The 17,232-nt window shown below is 39.9% G+C and overlaps 1 protein-coding gene and 1 long non-coding RNA gene across 5 annotated transcripts in view; one reads left to right on the plus strand and one right to left on the minus strand.

Moving 5' to 3' along the window:
• SPMIP4 (sperm microtubule inner protein 4) overlaps window positions 1-2,361 on the minus strand; it is a 49,610-nt gene extending 47,249 nt beyond the window's left edge. Inside the window, exons 1-2 of the mRNA XM_008536869.2 lie at window positions 1,967-2,361; window positions 1,124-1,281 (exon numbers count right to left, since the gene is read on the minus strand). Coding sequence (XP_008535091.1) covers window positions 1,124-1,257 — 134 coding nt within the window. The 5' untranslated portion in view covers window positions 1,258-1,281; window positions 1,967-2,361. The remainder of the gene's footprint in view (window positions 1-1,123; window positions 1,282-1,966) is intronic.
• Window positions 1-17,232, plus strand: part of LOC103561977 (uncharacterized) — a 266,670-nt gene that overhangs the window by 62,556 nt on the left and 186,882 nt on the right. The window lies entirely within an intron of this gene.

Raw genomic sequence — 17,232 nt, forward strand, 5'->3', positions numbered from 1 at the left:
CTGAACCCACGAACCCCAGGCTGCTGAAGCAGAGTGCGCAAGCTTAACCACTACATCACCAGGCTGGCCCGCAAAGACAGAATTCTTAATTGAGAGATTTGACCAAGTGGAACTAAAAAACAAAAACAATAAAAAAACAAACAAGAAAGCAACCATACAGGCTATTTTTTCACCGTCCAAGTGTTTTGAGATTTTTTTTTTTTCTCAAAATGATTCAAGTAAATTCAATACAGAAAAGCTGGCACTAAGATCTTGGAAAATTACTTGTTTGTACCTGTTACTTTATATGTAAAACGGGGATAAGTACTTAGAGCGTTGTTGTGAGGATTAAAAGAATTACTACATACAAAGTGTTTGGTACACTGCCCACACAGTAATCGCTCAATGTATGTTAGAAGCTTTTTTATTTTATTTTATTTTATTCTATTTTATTTTATTTTATTTTAAGGAAGATTAGCTCTGAGCTAACACCCACCGCCAATCCTCCTCTTTTTTGCTGAGGAAGACTGGCCCTGAGCTAACATCTGTGCCTATCTTCCGCTATTTTATATGTGGGATGCCTGCCACATGGCTTGATAAGCAGTGCACAGGTCCATGCCCGGGATCTGAACTGGCAAACCCTGGGCCACCGAAGCAGAGTGCATGGACACTTAACCCCTATACCACCGGGCAGGCCCCTAGATGCAATTTTACTCATAATCTGTAACCAATGTGTTACGGGAAATTTGGCAAGGCAAAAATTTAGACAGCAGCTACGAACAACAGATTCTGGGAGTATTTTTGAGCAGATGGTGTTAGTGGATGATAGGGAACCGCTACACTTCTCTTTATAAAATAAAAAGAGTTTGATTAAAACAGATTAATTTTCAAATGAAGGAAGTGATCATTCTAGAATGTAGTGGATGAATTTGACGTCTGCCTTTTAAAAACACACACAGCTTACTTTTTATCAAGTTCCTAACAGATGTGGACGCTTTAAAGTTTAGTTAATTGTCATGTTACGCCTTCCTTACGTGAGAAACTGAAGAGCCCCATAACCATACATGTTTTTTTCTCACATATAAAAATATACTAACATATTAAAACCCTTTTTAATTGTTTGCTTTCTCTAGTTTTGTTTTACCTGTCCTCTGAGGCAGTTGGGCGAGCAGCTGTTAGTAGTGGAGTGTGCAGTTGGTTAGAGTAAAAGGTGTCTGACAGTAGGTCAGCTCCTTCAAGCTCCCTGCAACAGTAGGGCCGGCCATGAATGACCTCCATGCTTCCCGGCTAAAAAGGCACAATCTGGAAAAGAAAAGGAGAGCACACTGGGTTTGAGAGTTTACTGCCTTGGTCCTGATCAAGCTGACCCTCCCTCAGGGCAGGCAGGAAACATGCTTTGTACTGCTAAATTGTTCAGCCCAACGCTGCATAGAAACCAGGGGCTTCCTTCCTCACCGAGAGCTCGTCTGAGGACCCTCAGAGGTCACATCCGTAATAACTAGCGACTTAAGTTCTATGGAAATAAATTTCAACAGAAACAAATCCACAAAGTGGAAGATGTTCCTAAGTAGTGTCTGAACACTACGTGGACGACATGAAGGTCCATACAGGGTCGCTACCTCGTGGACATCGACTAAAATTCAATTCTTGCCTTAAATTTAACCGCAACTATTCAAGAAAACTCAGCTAATTACCCCCCTCGCCCCCATGGTCTTTCTAAAATGCAGGGAGACTCATGATCCATCAGAATCATCAGCTGTGCTTCTAAAGGCTTCGGGAAGCCTGAACGAGAGAAGTCCTTTGCAGAGACGGGGGGAGTCAGTGGTGTAGCCTGAGCGGGACCCCAAAGCGTGAGAATCTCACTCCTCCCTCGGATGTGGACTGGGAAGCCAAGGGCGCGGTGGCGAGGACGCGGGCCCGGGAGCTAAGCCGAGCCGCCGGGACCATCAGCGCCCTGCCGGGCCGTGCCTCGGGGGTTCCGACGCACCTGGGACATCAGGCTGGGAGCGGCCCGGGACCGCGCCTCCCCTTCTCCTTCCAGGGCTGACGGGCCACTGCGGGGCGTGGAATTCCGCTGTCGTCCGCACCTGCGGCCCCGGGAAGCGTGCGGGCAGGTGCGGGTGAGGGAGAGAGAGGGACCGCGGGTGGCCGGGGGCGGGGTTGAGGGTGCCTGTGACGGCGACCGTGACCGTGGCACTAGGTAACGCATTCTTGCGGGTCGGCGGCCAGGGGGCGGCGGGCAGCTCTTAGAAGTTTCACAGGAAGCCAGCCCAGGGGCTCCGGGACCAGTAAGAACCGGAAATGCAACGGGAACTCAGACAGTACCAGACACCCAGACCCGAGGCAAAACAGACTCTTCCGCTGTCCCAGGCCCTCTGCCCTGTCCACGGCCTAAGCCCCGCCCCATCCCCCGGCCCCGCCTCTTCCCCGCCCCCTGCTCCCCGCCTTGCCTTGGCCGCAGGCGTCCTCTGGCGGAGGCGTCGTTTTCTCCTTTTTCTCCGCTATCTGTTGTAGCGGACTTCCTCCGGCCGGGGTTTTCTCTCCTGTGCGCTGGGCGGAGGAAGAGCTCAGGGCCAGGGTAGAGGGGCGGAGGAGACCCCGGTGAGGCGAGGGCGTCCGACCCGTCCTGCCCCTCTGCCTCTCCTCGCTGGACCCAGGGACAGTGCGGCCAGATCGAGGGTGGCTTCCAAAGGAGTCTGCAAGGGTTGCGCCCAGTGAGAGCCTCGGCTCTTCCTCCCCTGGGTGGGTGCGGACGTGGCAAACGGGCAGGGTGGCTGTGCGTGCCCCACCCAGTCCCCAAGGATCTAGACCCACCTTGATTACCGCAGTTACGACTAACCTCTCCCCTGCCCCAAAGAAACGAATGTGAACCACCTTTCTGCGCCTAAAGGGCAGTTAGTTTCCGTGATGGCTGAGAACGGAGCCCCCGAGAAGGACTGGGATGTGGGAAGGTTATGTTTTGGGAGGGGCTAGAACTGGCCTGCAGGAGGAACACAGAAGAAGGTGGGGGAGAGAGTGACCACCACCTCTGAGAAGGGTGCCATTCTCTGTTTTACAACTTTTTAATCAACCCACTAGTGGGTATTCATTTTGTGCTGTGCCTTTTAGGTGAGTGTTAGTTGATGTGAGGGAAAGAAAGGTGTATTGGAGTAGGCAAGGTGGTAATTTTCTATTCCTGGTCTCTGTCTTAGTCCATGCTCCTTTCTCCCGACTCCTGTGGTTATCACCCACTAAGCCTGGAAGAATAAATCATGCTGGAGATAGACTTGTGAACTCCTGGTCTATCAACCTGGAGTGACCCCACCTTCCCTGGTATCACAACCGCCCACATACACACTTACACGGGGCTGGTGATGCAGCTTCATCAGACAGCGCCAGTTAAATCTATTGTGCTCATTTATTACCTCCCAGGGAGAATCCCAAGGTGAAGTTTACCTTTCTCTTTGACCCCTTTATACATCTTTTTTCCCCAAAAGTTTCTCGAAGTCCACCTTAACGTTTTTGCTACTCCAGTCTTTTCAAGATCCCCCATTAAATTCCCTCTCATTGAATTCCCCGTCAGCTGAGCCTATTTCATGTACCCAGCCTTCCAGTACATTCCATACTCTACTTTTTTCGCATGCTCGACCTGTGTCCCATTTCCTCATGGCTTGATTCTCCCTGGGAGGTAATAAATGAGCACAATAGATTTAACCGGCGCTGTCTGATGAAGCTGCATCACCAGCCCCGTGTAAGTGTGTATGTGGGCGGTTGTGATACCAGGGAAGGTGGGGTCACTCCAGGTTGATAGACCAGGATGTGTGGTGATAATCTCCAGGTTCTAGTGTTTGAAATTTTATTTTAGGTCAAACGAGTGTAAAGGGTAGGAAAATGCAATTACTTATTTTTAACTTTGTTATTTTCAAATAAAATTTACAGAGAAGAAAAAATTCATTGTCAGATCTTCGTAAAATAATTGTTCTCTTTGGAAATACTTCCCCATCTGAAAGGTTCTCAGGAACGTCAGGTCTATTTGACCAACACTCCTGATTCTAGGCTTTTATCCTTTAATTCACATTGCCTCAGCCATCAGGTTATATACATGTGACTCCACCAACACGAAGTAGCCTCCCATCCAGGGGTGCTCAAAATGACTGACTTCTTAGGTCTGTCAAGGCCACCAGTGGGGACAGTAGACTCAGATCCCCTTTCTGCTTCTCCTGATGTGTTGATCTCTCTTTCACCACCTCATTTAGCTTAATGTATTCTTTGTGTCACCAGTAATCCTTCCAGCAGGGAAGATGAAATTTGGGAAGGAAAAAACTGTGTGCATAGAATATTATGTTTGGGTTGACAAAAATTCCAAACCACTAAAGTTAGATCTTTAACCTTCGAGGAGAGAATATGCAGAAAGTATATAACAATGTAAAGCATGAATTATACTCTATAACCTTGTTTAAGGTCTGTTTAGAGACCTCTAACCAAGTGGTGTTTGATAATGAATAAAATGAGGTTTTGAGGGACTTAGTACTTCTTGGCAGTTAAGAGTATTTTTTTGATCTTTTCTCCTCCCCCGTTTTATTGATGTAATTGACATATAACGCTGTATAAATTTAAGGTGTACAGCATAATGACTTGATACACATATATATTATGAAACGATTGCCACAGTAATTTTAGTTGTTAACATCTATCACCTCATATAGTTACAAAAAATAATTTTTTCCTTGTGACGAGAACTTTTAGGATTTACTCTCTTAGCAACTTTCAAATAGACCATACAGCTTTGTAAGCTATAGTCATCCTGTTGTACATTACATCACCTGTGTATTTATCTTATAACTGGGAATTGGTACTTTTTGACGACCTTGACTCAATTCCTTCACCTCCCACCTCTGCCTCTGGCAACCACAAATCTGATCTCTTTTTACTATGAGTCAGGGGTTTTTTTAGATTCTACATATAAGAGAGATCATACAGTATTTGTCATTCTCTGACTTATTTCACTTAGCATAAAGCCCTCAAGGTCCATCCATGTTGTCGCAAATGACAGGATTTCCTTCCTTTTTATGGCTGAATAGTATTCCCTTGTATATATTTATCACATTTTCTTTATCCATTCATCTGTCGATGGACATTTAGGTTGTTTCCATGTCTTGGCTTCTGTAAATAATGCTGCAGTGAATTTGGAGGTGCAGATGTCTCCTTGACATAGTGATTTCATGAGTATTTTTTAAAAGAAAAAGTTATGAGTCTTACTCCTTGTCTAGAAGATGTGTTGGAAAGCCTCTTTCAGTGACTTTAAAATATACAATTTAAAAAATGGCAAAACTTAAAACCTCATTGGTTCCAGTATATATATCTACTTACTAGGATGACAATTAAAAATATATACTCTGCTGGCTTTAAAATTAAACTACGAATGCGTTAAATGGCACTTTAATATTAACTTGAGTGTTTTGCCTTGAATAGCTAATGAACTATGCGGTCATTTAGTAATGAACCCAATAGCAATATGCGATATAATACTCTCTTGTGATGCTGGGCGGCAGGAGTGAACCACAACTCCCAGCCAGCCACGTGGTCACAAGGTTAGAAAACTGATACACTTAAAACAATTCTGTACCCATAACAATCATTCTATTTTTCACTTTCAGTACAGTATTCAATAAATTACTTGAGATATTCAACACTTTATTATAAAATAGGCTCTGTGCTAGATGATTTGGCCCAACTGTAGGCTAGTGTGTTCTGAGCACGTTAAAGGCAGGCTAGGCTAAGCTATGATGTTTGGTAGATTAGGGGTGTTAAATGCATTTATGACTTAATATTTTCAACTTATGATGGGTTTATCGTGATGTAACCCCATTGTAAGTCGAGGAAGATCTGTATGAGAAGCTTTTCTCTTCTATGACTAGCCCTGATTTTAGAAGTGCATTGCTTTCATTAGTCCAAAAGAAGTGACACCTCTATGCTGTTCCACCCCCCGGCTTTTCTGTACCACTGCACTGTGTTCATTAGTATTAGAATGAATAGCGCCCACAGACCTGAAAACTGGGGAGCGCAGGTTTGCTTAGGGTAAGAAACAAGACTTCAGAAATGATTTAGTGCCTTGGGTAAGGTCATGCATAACCCTACAAGGTAAAAGCCTTATCAGATTTGACTGGCAAGTGAAGGCTCATGCATCAGAGAAATCGCTGACTTCAGTGATGTATAACCCCTGGCTCCATGCCTGCTCCATTCCTCTGTCAGGCTGCCACCATTGCCCTCCTGCTGTCCTGTGATGTAGGACATGGCCAAGATTGACAGGGAGAGAAGGTTGAAGGGGCAGTTGTTAAAATGTCATCCACCCAGACTGAAATCCAAATGGCTTAATTTATCATGATGCATTTTAATTAATGAGAGTGAAAAAGTGAAGAGGTTGTGGTTTCTAATTAAAGAAAGTAATGCTTTGGTTACTGAAATGCAAATGGCTTAATTGGGAGGGAAACAAAAGTTAATTAGGTCAGAAAGACATTAAGAGGAAACTAAAAACATCTTTGTCACAATTAGACCTACAGTTGGTGTGTGGTAAAAGAAACTACGTGTAGAAATTAGAGAGTCAGACGTAAATATTTTAGCATTTGATCGATTTTTGACATTAGGGACTATTTCAGTTTTATAATAAATACAGCCTTTGCATTTCATTGCAGATATTTTAATGTAAAAAGAATCTTGCTGATTCTTAATGGTCACTGTTTGCTTATTTTGTTTTAAGTACTCTGCCTTTCCTTAAGGATGTACCAGTTCCTCTGTGCTAGTAATCCTTAACTCATAACTAAACTCAGAGTGAAAAAGTTAGGTTTACTTTTGCCTCCTATAAACTGTTGAATTGAGGTGATTGTGTGCTAGTTTAAACTTTTAAAGTTGTTAACTGAGCCTTAAGTGTACAGTGTATTTTACAGTATAAAACAAGAAGTTCTTAAAGACATTTTGTCGTGGTGCTGGTGGCGGTAGCGGTTATTGTTTTGGTCTAGGAATGTAAAATTACCGAAGTGCAAATGTGGAGCGTTTTCTGCCCTCTAGTGGTTAAAAGTAATTTTGCAATGTCGCTTACACTTAGTGCTTTCAATTACAAGAGAAAATTACATTTTAAAAGCGGTTTAAAAATTATGTAGGTGCATTGCTGTAGCTAATTATTATTGCTGCATATTTTAAGAAAGGGAAACAATAGTTTTATTTATTTTAACCACAATATACCAATGCCTGGAAATCTGGCAAGAAGTAAAAATAATTTGAGATAATTTTTCTTCAGGATTAAAATAATATTTCTGTACCTCTACAAACAGAGTATTAATTTGACATTAATCTCATTATGATTTAATTCTACTCCTGATTCTAATATTGATTTTCCTATTTGAATTCATTTAGACTTTAGTTCCTATGTTTAGGAAGAGAATAATGGATGGTAATACTTCCCATTTCCTGAGTTACACATAGGATAAGATATATTACATTAATGTTATATGAGGAGAGGAAAACTTCATAATACATGAAAAACAAAAAAGGGCTATTAGGAGAGATGCCATAGATCCTGAAGTTCAGAGAAAAGTGCTCTAAAGAAACATATGGATGATTGTTGACCATTCTCCATTTCTCAGGCAAGTTAAACTACCAAACTCTTCATTTTCACTACTGTCTGAAATAAATGTCTCCTCACCTCTAACTGTCAACAGAAGTCTTTGTTGTCCCAGGTATTTCCAAAGAAGCGCTAGCTCTGGCCCCAGGTGAATCCAATATATTAGGACCTGGTGAGATGATAAAATGGTTTAGGAGAAAAAAAGTTTAGCAACAATCACCCTCTTTCAAAAAGCTTAAAGGGAATATTGGAAAAATTTAATGTTATGATGAAGATGCGAAATTCCTAAGTAATATTAGTCTGTAAGAGTCAGGGCATCTCTAAAGAGCATCAAACCTGTTGTCATAGTAACTTTTTGGTAAGCAAAATGACACCAAAGCTTTGAGTATGGTTATTCAGGTATTAATAGTGTGAGAATAATTAGAGAATAGTGCTAAACTGTGTGAAAATGCAAGTGAAATGCACTTAATACCACTCAATTGCATACCTAAAGATAGTTAAAATGGTAAATTTTTAAAATGTATATCTCTCACATTTTTAAAATCCATTTATCTATCAATGGACATTTAGGTTGTTTCCATATCTTGCCTCTTGTAAATAATGCGGCAGTGAACATGGGGACGCAGACACCGTTTTGAGATAGTGATTTCATTTTCTTTGGATAAATACCCAGAAGTGAAATTGATGGATCATATGATAGTTCTATTTTTAATTTCCACTTATATGTAGAATCTAAAATAAAAATCTGACTCAGATACAGCGAACAGATTGGTGGTTGCCAGATGCAGAGGGTGAGGGGTAGGCGAAATGAATAAAGGTGATCAAAAGCTACAAACTTCTAGTTATAAGATAAATAAGTCTTGGGAATGTAGTATACAGCATGACTATAGTTAACAATACTGTATTGTATATTTGAAAGATGCTAAGAGAGTAAGTCTTAAAAGTTTTCATCATACAAAAAAAATTTTTTAACTTTGGGTGGGGATGGATGTTAACTAAAATTATTGTGGTAATCCTTTTGCAATATAGTCATGTGCCGCATAATGATATTTTGGTCACACGGGACTGCATATACGATGGGGCTCCTGTAAGATTAGTACCATATAGCTTAGCTGTGTAGTAGGCTGTACCATCTAGGTTTGTGTAAGTACACTCTATCATGTTTTCACAAAAATGAAATCCCCTAATGATGCATTTCTCAGAAATATCCCATTGTTAAACGATGCATGACTGTATATACATATATCAAATCAGTATGTTTTATGCCTAAAACTGATACAGTGTTATATATCAATTATATCTCAATTAAAAAAACCCCAAGTCTAGTGAAGGAGAAATGTCAAAATATGCTGTATATTTTATATAACAAGGAAGCTGGCTTGTCAAGGCTGAGCAGACCTGTCTAGTTGTCCATCCAAAACCCATACTCTTTTTTTCCATAGTAATAGTGATTGGGACAATGTGCCCAATGGAGAAACTGTATTTCCTAGCCTTAATTGCAGATTGGGGTAGCCAATGACATGAAAGAGGAAGTTGTTGGATGGTGATCTTTTCTATTTATTTTATATTTTCAATTATTTTATTAAGGTCATAGCAGTTTATAACATTCTGTAGTTTCAGGTGTACATTATTATTTGTCAGTTTCTGTATAGACTGCATCATGCTCACCACCAATAGTCTAATTTTTATCTGTCACCATACATATATGCCCCTTTACCTCTTTCGCCCACCCCCCAGCCCCCTTCCCCTCTGTAACAACTAATCTGTTCTCTTTATCCATGAATTTGTTTATCTTCCATATATGAGTGAAGTCATGTGGTGTTTGTCTTTCTCTGTCTGGCTTACTCTGCTTAATATCATACCCTCAATATCGATATCATCTATGTTGTTGCAAATGGGACAATTTTGTCTTTTTTATGGCTGAGTAGTATTCCATTGTATATATGTATACACCACATCTTCTTTATCCATTCATCAGTTGATGGACACTTGGGTTTCTTCCATGTCTTGGCTATTGTGAATAATGCTGCAATGAACATAGGGGTGCATAAGTCTCTTTGAATTGTTGATTTCAAGTTCTTTGGATAAATACCCAGTAGTGGGATAGCTGGTATCTCTATTTTTAATTTTTTGAGAAATTGCCATGCTGTTTTCCATAGTGGCTGCACCAGTTTGCATTCCCACCAGCAGTGTATGAGGGTTCCCTTTTCTCTACATCCTCTCCAACAGTTATTTTTTGTCTTGGTCATTATGGCCATTCTGACAGGTGTAAGGTGATATCTCGTTGTAGTTTTGATGTCCGTTTCCCTAATAATTAGTGATGTTGAGCATCTTTTCATGTGCCTCTTGGCCATCTGTATATCTTCTTTGGAAAAATATCTATTCATATCCTCTACCCACTTTTTTGATTGGGTTGTTTGTTTTTTTGTTGTTGAGTTGTATGAGTTCTTTATATATTTTGGAAATTAACCCACCCCTTGTCGAATATATGATTTGCAAATATTTTCTCCCAGTTGATGGGTTGTCTTTTCGCTTTGTTCATGGTTTCCTTTGCCTTGCAGAAGATTTTTAGTCTGAAGCAGTCTCATTTGTTTATTTTTTCTTTTGTTTCCCTTGCCTGAGTAGTCATGGTATTCAAAAAGATGTTTCTAAGAGTGATGTCAAAGAGTGTATTGCCTATATTTTCTTCTAGGAGTTTTATGGTTTCAGGTCTTGGATTCAAGTCTTTAATCCATTTTGAGTTAATTTTTGTGTATGGTGTAAGATAATGGTCTACTGTCCTTCTTTTGCATGTGGCTGTCCAGTTTTCGCAACACCGTTTATTGAAGAGACTTTCCTTTCTCCATCTTATGTTCTTATCTCCTTTGTCAAAGATTAGCTGTCCGTAGATGTGTGGTTTTATTTCTGGGCTTTTACTTCTGTTTCATTGATCTGTGTGTCTGTTTCTGTGTCGGTACCATGCTGTTTTGATTACTATAGCTTTGTAGTATATTTTTAAGTCAGGGATTGTGATGCCTCCAGCTGTGTTCTTTTTTCTCAGGATTGCTGTGGCTGTTTGGGGTCTTTTGTTGTTCCATATGAATTTTGGGATTCTTTGTTCTATTTCCGTGAAGAATGTCATTGGGATTCTGATTGGGATTGCATTGAATCTGTAGATTGCTTTAGGTAATATGGACATATTAACCATTTTTGTTCTTCCAATCCATAAGCATGGAATATCTTTCAATTTATTTATGTCTTCTTTGATTTCTTTCAATAATGTTTTATAGTTTTCAGTGTATAGGTCTTTCACCTCCTTAGTTAAATTATTCCTATTTTATTCTTTTTGTTGCGATTATAAATAGGATTGTATTCTTGAGTTCTCTTTCTACTAGTTGATTATTAGTGTATAGAAATGCAACTGATTTTTGTAAGTTGATTTTATACCCTGCAACTTTTCTGTAGTTGTTGATTATTTCCAATAGTTTTCTGATGGGTTCTTTAGGGTTTTCTATATATAAAATCATGTCATCTGCAAATAGCAAGAGTTTCACTTCTTTCTTTCCAATTTGGATACCTTTTATTTCTTTTTCTTGCCTAATTGCTCTGCCCCAAACCTCCAGTACTATGTTGAAAAGGAGCGGTGAGAATGGGCACCCTTGTCTTGTTCCTGTCCTCAGAGGGATGGCTTTCAGTTTTTCACCCTTAAGCGTGATTTTGGCTGTGGATTTGTTATATATGGCCTTTACTATATTGAGGTATTTTCCTTCTATACCCATTTTATTGAGAGTTTTTAAAAATCATAAATGGATGTTGATTCTTGTCACGTGCTTTCTCTGCATCTATTGAGATGATCATGTGATTTTTATTCCTCATTTTATTAATGTAGTGTTTCATACTTATTGATTTGCAGATGTTGAACCATCCCTGCATCCCTGGTATAAATCCTACTTTGATCATAGTGTAAGATCCTTTTAAAGTATTGTTGTATTCGGTTTGCCACTATTTTGTTGAGGGTTTTTGCATCTATTTTCATCAGTAATATTGGCCTGTGGTTTTCCTTCTTTGTATTGTCCTTGCCTGGTTTTGGTATCAGGGTAATGTTGGCCTCATAGAATGAGTTAGGAAGTGTTCCGTCTTCTTCAAGTTTTTGGAATACTTTCAGAAGGATAGGTATTAAATCTTCTTTGAATGTTTGGTAGAATTCTCCAAGAGAAGCCGTCTGGTCCTGGACTTTTGTTTTGTTGAAGGTTTTTGATTACTGTTCCAATCTCTTTACTTGTGATTGGTCTGTTCAGATTCTCTATTTCTTGATTCCATTTTGGGAGGTTGTATGAGTCTAAGAATTTATCCATTTCTCCTAGGTTATCCAATTGGTTGACATATAGCTTTTCATAGTATTCCTTTATAATCCTTTGTATTTCTGTGGTATCCATTGTAATTTCTCCCCTTTCATTTCTAATTTTATTTATTTGAGCCTTCTTTTTTGGTGAGTCTGGCTAAAATTTGTCAATTCTGTTTACTCAAAGAACCAGCTTTTAGCTTCATTGATCCTTTCTACTGCTTTTTTAGTCTCTATTTCATTTGTTTCTGCTCTAATTTTTATTATTTCCCTCCTTCTGCTGACTTTGGGCTTTGTTAGTTCTTCTTTTTCTAGTTCTTTTAGGTGTAGTTTAAGATTACTTATTTGAGATTTTTCTTTTTTGTTGAAGTGGGCCTGTATTGCTAGGAATTTCCCCTTTAGCACTGCTTTTGCTGCATCCCGTATGAGTTGGTATGTTGTATTTTCATTTTCATTTGTCTCCAGGTGTTTTGTAATTTCTCCTTTGATTTCTTCATTGATCCAATGGTTGTTCAGTAGCATGTTGTTTAGTCTCCACATGTTTATGACTTTCCTAGTATTTTCTTGTAGTTGATTTCTAGTTTCATAACATTGTGGTTGGAAAAGATGCTTGATAGGATTTCAATCTTCTTAAATTTATTGAGGTTTGCCTTGTTTCCCAACATATGGTCCATCTTTGAGAATGTTCTATGTGTACTTGAGAAGGATGTGTTCTACTGTTTTTGGATGGAATGTTCTATATATATCTATTAAGTCCACCTGATCTAGTTTTGCATTTAAATCCACTATTTTCTTGTTGACTTTCTGAGTGGATGATCTACTCATTGCTGTAAGTGGGGTATTGAGCTCCCCTACAATTAATGTGTTGCTGTTAATTTCTCCTTTTAGGTCTGTTAATAGTTGCTTTGTATGCTTTGGTGCTCCTGTGTTAGGGTTATGTCCTCTTGGTGGAATGACCCTTTTATCATTATATACTGCCCCTCTCTGTCTCTCATTGTCTTTTTTATTTTGAAGTCTGCTTTGTCTGATATAAGTATGCCAACACCTGCTTTCATTTGTTTGCTATTATCTTGGAGTATCATCTTCCATCCCTTCACTCTGAGTGTATGTTTGTCTTTAGGGTTGAGATGTGTTTCCTGAAGGCAGCATATTGTTGGGTCTTGTTTTTCAATCCCTCCAGCTACTTTGTGTCTTTTGATTGGAGAATTCAGTGCATTTACATTTAATATTTTTTTGATTGGAGAATTCAATGCATTTACATTTAATAATGCATTTGAGTGATTATTGATATATGAATGCTTAATCCTGCCATTTTATCTCTTGTTTTCCAGTTGTTCTATATTTCCATTGTATTTCTTTCCTTGTATTTCTTCCTGCCATTTCAATTTAGTGTTTTTCTGTGATGGATTTCTCCATTTTCTCTTTATTTATGAATTGTGGCTGCTCTGATTTTTTCCTTAGTTGTTATCGTGAGGTTTGTATAAAAGATCTCATAGATGAGATAGTCCATTTTCTGATAGCCTCTTATCTCCATTAGCCTAAGGAGTTCCATCCCTTGCCTCTTCCCCTTCTGAGCTATTGTTGTCATTAATTATTCTGTTTTGTGTTGTGAGTTTGTGACTAAATTGAAGTTTTTATAGTTATTTCCGATGCTTTCCTTCCTTTTATCTTTTATATTATAATTACGTGTTTGATAGAGAGCTGCAGTTTTCTAATTTTGTCTATCTATTTATCTCCTTGCTCAAAGCTTTGTAGACTTTTACCTTTTTGTTTCAGGTAAGAGGGCTTCCTTCATCATTTCATGTAAGGGAGGTCTAGTGGTAATGAACTCCCTCAGATTTTATCTGGGAAAGCTTTTATTTCTTTATTGAATCTGAAGGATAGTTTCACTGGATAGAGTATTCTTGGCTGAAAGTTTTTATTTTTCAGTATTTTGAATAGATCATTCCATTCTCTCCTAACCTGTAAGGTTTCTGCTGAGAAATCCACGAAAGTATGATAGGAGTTCCTTTATAGATTGTTTTCTTCTGCTTTGCTGCCATTAATATTTTTCTTTGTCATTGACTTTTGCCAGTTTTACTATTATATGCCGTGGAGAAGGTCTTTTTGCATTGATGTAATTAAGAGTTCTATTGGCTTCATGTACTTGTAAGTCCACTTCTTTCCCCAGGTATGGGAAGTTCTCAGCTATCAATTCTTTGAAGAAGCTTTCTGCCTCTTTCTCCCTCTCTGCTCCCTCTGCAATACCTATAATCCTTATGTTGCTTCTCCTAATAATGAGTTGGATATTTTTCAAAGAATTCCTTCATTTTAAAAAAAATCTTAGTTCTCTCTCCCCCTTCACTTGAAGCATTTCTATATTTCCATCCTCTAAATCACTAATTCTGTCCTCCATAATGTCAGCTCTATTTTTTAAGGATTCTAGATTATTTTTTAGCTCATTAATTGTGTTCTTCATATCCAGAATTTCTGTGTGTGTGTGTGTTTTTTTTAATAGTTTCAATCTCTTTGGTGAAGTATTCCTTCTGCTTATTTGTTTTATTCCTGAGGTCATTGAACTGTCTTTATGGGTTTTCATGTAACTCATTGAGTTTCCTTATGACAACTATTTTGAATTCTTTGTCATTTAGATTGTAAATTTCTGTGACTTCAGGGTTGGTTTCTGGAGACTTGTCATTTTCCTTCCACTCTAAAGTGTTACCATAGTTTTTCGTGGTGTTTGATGAACTGACCCTTTGCTGGCATATTTGGGATGGTATCGGGTCCCAGATTCTCCCTGCCACTGCTAGAGCGAGGCAGGAGCTGTGTTTCTGCTTCCATGCTGTCTGCTGAAAGTTGTGTGGGTATGGTGGGTGCTCCTGCAGGCTAGGATAGCATTTGCATGTGCTCTGGGCTGCCACCACCTCCGCTTACAGTGGCATCTTCTTCTATGCTTGGTGAGCAGTGCTACTTTGCTGAGTCTGAGCCAAGGTCACTTGGTGGGGCTGTGGCAGCATGGTGGGTGCTCCTGCAGGCTGGGATAGCATTTGCATGTGTGCAGGGATGCTGCCACCTCCTCCTACAGTCATGCCAGGGAGCATTCCCACTGGTGGGACTGCTGTGACATACTGGGCACTCCTGCAGCCTGGGATAGTGTTCGCGCATGCACCTAACTGCCACCACATCCTCCTAGAGTAGTGCCAGCCACTGTGTGGGGACCTGTGACCTGGCTTGCTGCTGCCAGGGAGGGGGAGAGGTGTCTTCACTTATCTCTACTGCTTCCCAGAGATCCAGTCCATCCATCTTTGGATGTATAGCTGTGTGGATCTCTCAGGCATCCTGTTGTGCTGTGTGGGTATCCTCCATTGTTTGATGAATGTCTGTTTAGTTGTAATTCAGAGGAGGAGAGACAAAAGGAACGGCTCACTCTGCCATGTTGCTGATGTCACTCTTGATGGTGATCTTTAAATGGTCCCTTTGGAAAAAGAACACCCCTTTGCCTTGCTCCTTTGTTTTGCTGCCTGGAAGGGACATGATGGCCTGGTGGGTGCCATGTGCTTAGAACAGTGGAACAGAAAGATGGCAGGAATCTGGATCCTTGGTGACTGTGGAATTCCCACACCAGTCCAGAACTGCTTTCTTCCAGACATTTTTGTGTGAGGAAAAAAATGTCTCATTTGGTGAAAATAATGTAATTTGGGTTGTCTGTAACATGCGGCTGCATCCGAATTTGACACAGGTCTTGAAGGATTTTGATATGTACAAAAGTGGCCTTTGAGCTGAAGGAATTAGACAAAGGCACAAAAATGTGACAGTGCCTGTTTCCAGGGAATAACATGTAGTTTGGTATGTTTATTAAATATGTTAAGTTCCAAAGGAAGAGTGTGACATAATGTTTGCAGGAAGATCTTTAGGAGAAAAGAAAAAGAAAAAGCACACATGAAGTAAGTGGAGGCCAATACTCTCACTTTTCTTGACTATTTCATTTTGTTGGTCACACCTAGGTGAACACTGACCTTTCATTTTTCTTGCTGAGAAATTTGTGTCAGAGTCGGTACATTTTTTTTTTCCTTTTTATATTCTCAAGGTCATTGTCATAGTATGATGTATGAAATGTGAACCTGAGATCACATGAAAGTCGACTTCCATGAAAATTGTTGACGTATAATGTGTTATCCCCAGCTTTCTCTCAAACCCCCCACACCCTACTCACCTTTACAGGCTGGCTGAGGTTTAAGTTAGAACCAATCCAAATGGAATTTCCTTGGGGAAGGGAAGTGTTGGAGAAGAAGAGGAGGGATAAATAATGGGGTATTTGGGGGATGTGCCCGGGAGAGCACGCTGAGGAGAAGAGCTTAATTACCTCTTTACCTCTATTTTATGCTACTGGAAAAAGACAGTATTTGTAGGAATATTGGGCTAAACCACTTAAGTGATTCTGATTGTTTTGGCATTATGTTCTCAGCAGTGAAATGGTTGATCAGATAACAATGTTCATTTATAAATTGAATTAGATATCAATTTAAAATAAATCTGGAAATAAAAATCTTCTATTGCAGTGATGCTCAAACTTTATGGGATCACAAACCCCACTGAGAATTTACCCAAGAAGTGTAAACTCCCTCCCCAGAAAATGCACATATATGTCTGATGATTCAGAGAAAATGTCATTTTTAGCAACTGTAAGCATTCCTTTTAAGAAGAGATCCATCTCTGTTGCAAATGATGTCAAAACTAAAGTTTTAACCAGAACACCAAAATCTAATAGATGTAAAATTCCAAAGCCATATCACCATTTGCAGACTTTTTGAAAGAAGTGTTTGGCAAGTTGTTCCACCCATCCTGAATTCCATTACCCACTTGGAGACTATAAAAGGATAGGATTTGGGTTTATGAAGGGATTTCTTGGGAGAGTGTTGTTGCTTTGCTGTAAATGCCCCCTACCCACACCCAGGAGTCTGAGATTACTGCATCCCTTACTCTTCACCAGGGAGGGGCTTCCCTATGATGAGGAAATATGTTCCATGTGGTTGAGAGAAAGAAAGGACTGGTACTCAACTCCAGGCCAAAAGCTAAAGAGTTCTGGGGGCAGTGGAACAGAAGAGGCATCTTGGAACCACACCCAGTGTGGAGGGAGAGCCATGGGTGATCAGATATAGGCTGTGGGAAAAAGAGATTTACAGAAGCTATTTTGAATCCTACTCAACAGGACCCCTGGGAAAGAAATGGGCGTAATGGAGTGAGTGCCTGTGAGAGGGAGGGTGGAGGCCAGCCTGGGGATTGAAAGATATCCTGGGAGACAGAACAGTTGCAGGGAGAGGGTCCAACAATAGTGGGAGGTACCATCCTCTGGGTC

The sequence above is a fragment of the Equus przewalskii genome, chromosome 4 (genome assembly GCF_037783145.1).
Source record: "Equus przewalskii isolate Varuska chromosome 4, EquPr2, whole genome shotgun sequence".
In the NCBI taxonomy this organism is placed as follows: domain Eukaryota; kingdom Metazoa; phylum Chordata; class Mammalia; order Perissodactyla; family Equidae; genus Equus; species Equus przewalskii.